This window comes from Rhinopithecus bieti, unplaced genomic scaffold (assembly GCF_001698545.2).
Source record: "Rhinopithecus bieti isolate Rb0 unplaced genomic scaffold, ASM169854v2 scaffold_12088, whole genome shotgun sequence".
Classification (NCBI taxonomy): domain Eukaryota; kingdom Metazoa; phylum Chordata; class Mammalia; order Primates; family Cercopithecidae; genus Rhinopithecus; species Rhinopithecus bieti.
Genome location: NW_016807975.1, coordinates 114,303 through 117,542, shown reverse-complemented (window position 1 = coordinate 117,542; position 3,240 = coordinate 114,303). Strand labels below are relative to the sequence as shown.

At 37.1% G+C, this 3,240-nt stretch overlaps 1 protein-coding gene across 1 annotated transcript; it reads left to right on the top strand.

Moving 5' to 3' along the window:
* The first annotated feature begins 1,441 nt into the window (after positions 1 to 1,441).
* On the top strand, positions 1,442 to 2,404 carry LOC108537147 (olfactory receptor 13C8-like). Its single transcript, XM_017884294.1, is given in 1 exon segment — positions 1,442 to 2,404. A coding segment is annotated over 1 exon segment (963 nt).
* The last annotated feature ends 836 nt before the right edge of the window (positions 2,405 to 3,240 follow it).

Sequence of the window (3,240 nt, the reverse complement as noted above, 5' to 3'; positions counted from 1 at the left end):
AAACAAGTAAAGTATGGTGTTTTCTTCTCCTCTGTACACTAGTGTAACTTCAACTGGAGAAATTTTCTTTTATTTGTTTTATATATATTCGTTATAAATTTTATTTTTCAATAATTAATGGTTAGACATCATTGGTTTAGTTCAATGTATATATTTTGAATACAAGCACTATGATCACAATTGATTCTTTAGTTGTTGCATGTGTGAAAATAAATTAAGGTAGAGGCTACGATAAACACCATTACATATTTTAATCAAAGCCTGTGATAAAACTGGCGCATTGTAAATATTTTTAATTTATTCAATTTTTTAAAACATCATTTCTTTGAATGATACTTCCTCATTATACTTTGAAAAAAGATATTGGAGGAATATGGAAGTATGTTCCTTTTCTCAGCGAGGTTATTCTCCTAAAGAGGTTATTATGCAAGAAATTAACACTACTATACCACCCGTATTGTCCAGACTGAGTTTTCAAAAGATGCTCAACCACACAGGCGCCACTTGATGATTTTGATGTGCCTAGGCACTTTTTTTTTTTTTTTTTTTGGCCTTTTGGGGGCTTAATTCCATAAAGATTTAAAAGTTATATTTTATTTCTGTATCGTTATCGTTATAAAACAAATATAGTATTTATTAAAATTTAAAGTTCACTTTTTTATTCATATTTTAAAAGAAATCAAAACATTTTCCTAGGTTTCTCACAATATGGTGGGCGTACTGTGCCTACTAGATAAGTTGGCCCTGCAGCCATGGGTCAAGATTCCAAATCCATATAAGATCCTGCCAGGTAATATAAACAATTGAAACCAACAACTGAGAATAACATGAGAACGACATGTTCATTAATAACTTATATTCACCTCCAGTGACAAGAGAGAGTGAGGATAGTAGTCTGGTAGAATGGAGAGACATGCATTGGATCCAATGCGTCAGTTATTAATATAACTAAGCTCCATGACAGAGACAGGTCTAATGTTTTCAAATATTCTAATTTATTCAAAGACAAGCTGAAGGCACAGATTTTTATACCGCATCTGTTGATTAGAATGTCGATCTCTATTTCGAATTTAAACACAGTACAGACAATCACTGCCAAACAAAGCACACCTGTCTGCTGAATCCAGGCTGTAGGACACTGATTTGCAGCCAATGGGTTAAGAGGCAGAACTTGTGGAAATAGCAATAAAGTGGATTGGGATCCAAAGATCCTGTAATCATATGTGTTCTCTCTTAACTCTGGGACAATTAGGTTAGGATTCCTGCTCTAGTGGCCTGGGTTTTACAGGAAGAAATTTTCCCCAAACTTATATTGTTGCATCCAAATACAGAACTGCAATACTACAGAATATGATTCTTAAAAGTAGCTCTCACAGACACTGTATTAACATATTCCTGTTCTATCATTCACAGAGTTCTGTTGGAGAACAGTGTATGTAATATGGAAAGGACCAATGACTCCACGTTGACAGAATTTGTCCTGGTAGGGCTTTCTGCCTACCCAAAGCTCCAGACAGTTTTCTTCGTTCTAATTTTGTGGATGTACCTGATGATTCTGCTTGGAAATGGAGTCCTTATCTCAGTTATCATCTGTGATTCTCACCTGCACACTCCCATGTATTTCTTCCTCTGTAACCTTTCCTTCCTCGATGTTTGCTACACAAGTTCCTCTGTCCCACTAATTCTTGCCAGCTTTCTGGCAGTAAAGAAAACGGTTTCCTTCTGTGGGTGTATGGTGCAAATGTTTATTTCTTTTGCCATGGGGGCCACGGAGTGCATACTCTTAGGCATAATGGCACTTGACCGCTATGTGGCCATCTGCTACCCACTAAGATACCCTGTCATCATGAGCGATGGTGCCTATGTGGCCATGACAGCTATGTCCTGGGTCACTGGGCTTGTGGACTCAGTAGTGCAGACAGCTCTTGCAATGCAGTTACCATTCTGTGCTAATAATGTCATTAACCATTTTGTCTGTGAAATTCTGGCTATCTTGAAACTGGCCTGTGATGATATTTCAATCAATATAATTAGTATGACAGGGTCAAATCTGATTGTTTAGGTCATTCCATTGTTAGTAATTTCCATCTCTTACATATTTATTGTTGCCACTATTCTGAGGATTCCTTCCACTGAAGGAAAACATAAGGCCTTCTCCACCTGCTCAGCCCACCTGACAGTGGTGATTATATTCTATGGAACCATCTTCTTCATGTACGCAAAGCCTGAGTCTAAAGTCTCTGCTGATTCTGGTAGTGAAGACATAATTGAGGCCCTCATCTCCCTCTTCTATGGAGTGATGACTCCCATGCTCAATCCTCTCATCTATAGTCTGCAAAACAAGGATGTAAAGGCTGCTGTCAAAAACATACTGTGTAGGAAAAATTTTTCTGATGGAAAATGAATACTTGATTTATACTACATGACTTAATATTCAACGCTGCTGCAGACATAAAATTCAGAAAGATAAAATTACCACGTGAAAACAAATTTGCCATGTGGCATTCAAAACCATATGGTACAAATAGTTTTGGGCCAAACACAGTGGCCCACGCTTGTAATCCAAGCATTTTGGGAGGCCGAGGCAGGTGGGTTACCTAGGTCAGGAGCTCGAGACCAGCCTGGCCAATATGACAAAACCCTGTCTCTACTAAAAATACAAAAATTAGACAGGTATAGTGGCATGGGCCTGTAGTCCCAGCTATTTGGGAGGCTGAGGCAGGAGAATTGCTTAAATGAGAAAAGTGGAGGCTGCAGCGAGCCGAGATCGTGCCACTGAACTCCAGCCTGGGTGACAGAGCGAGACTTCATCTCGAAAAAGAAATATTTTCTTTTACTATTAGATTTTGTTTAAAACATATAACTACAGAAATAAAACATGTTCGTGGTGTTAAAACATACTATCATGGATAAATATTGAAAATCTCTTTGGAAGCCTGAGCAAAAAATAATCACTCTCCAATCTTCAGAAAATAATCAAGGCAAAAGGCATTTGAAAAAGCAATTTACGATGTATATTAAGTTCATTATTTATTAGTATGCAAAGTAAATATTAATCAGTACATGATGTATTATATATTCATTTTTAATTGTTCATTTATTTACTGTACAATATCCACCACACATATAAGCTTCCTGAGGATAGGATCTGACCCTACAACATCTAAAAATCCTGTAATATAGCCTGACATATAATGGGTGCTCAATAAATATTTTTGAACAAATGGGTGAGCCACCTCA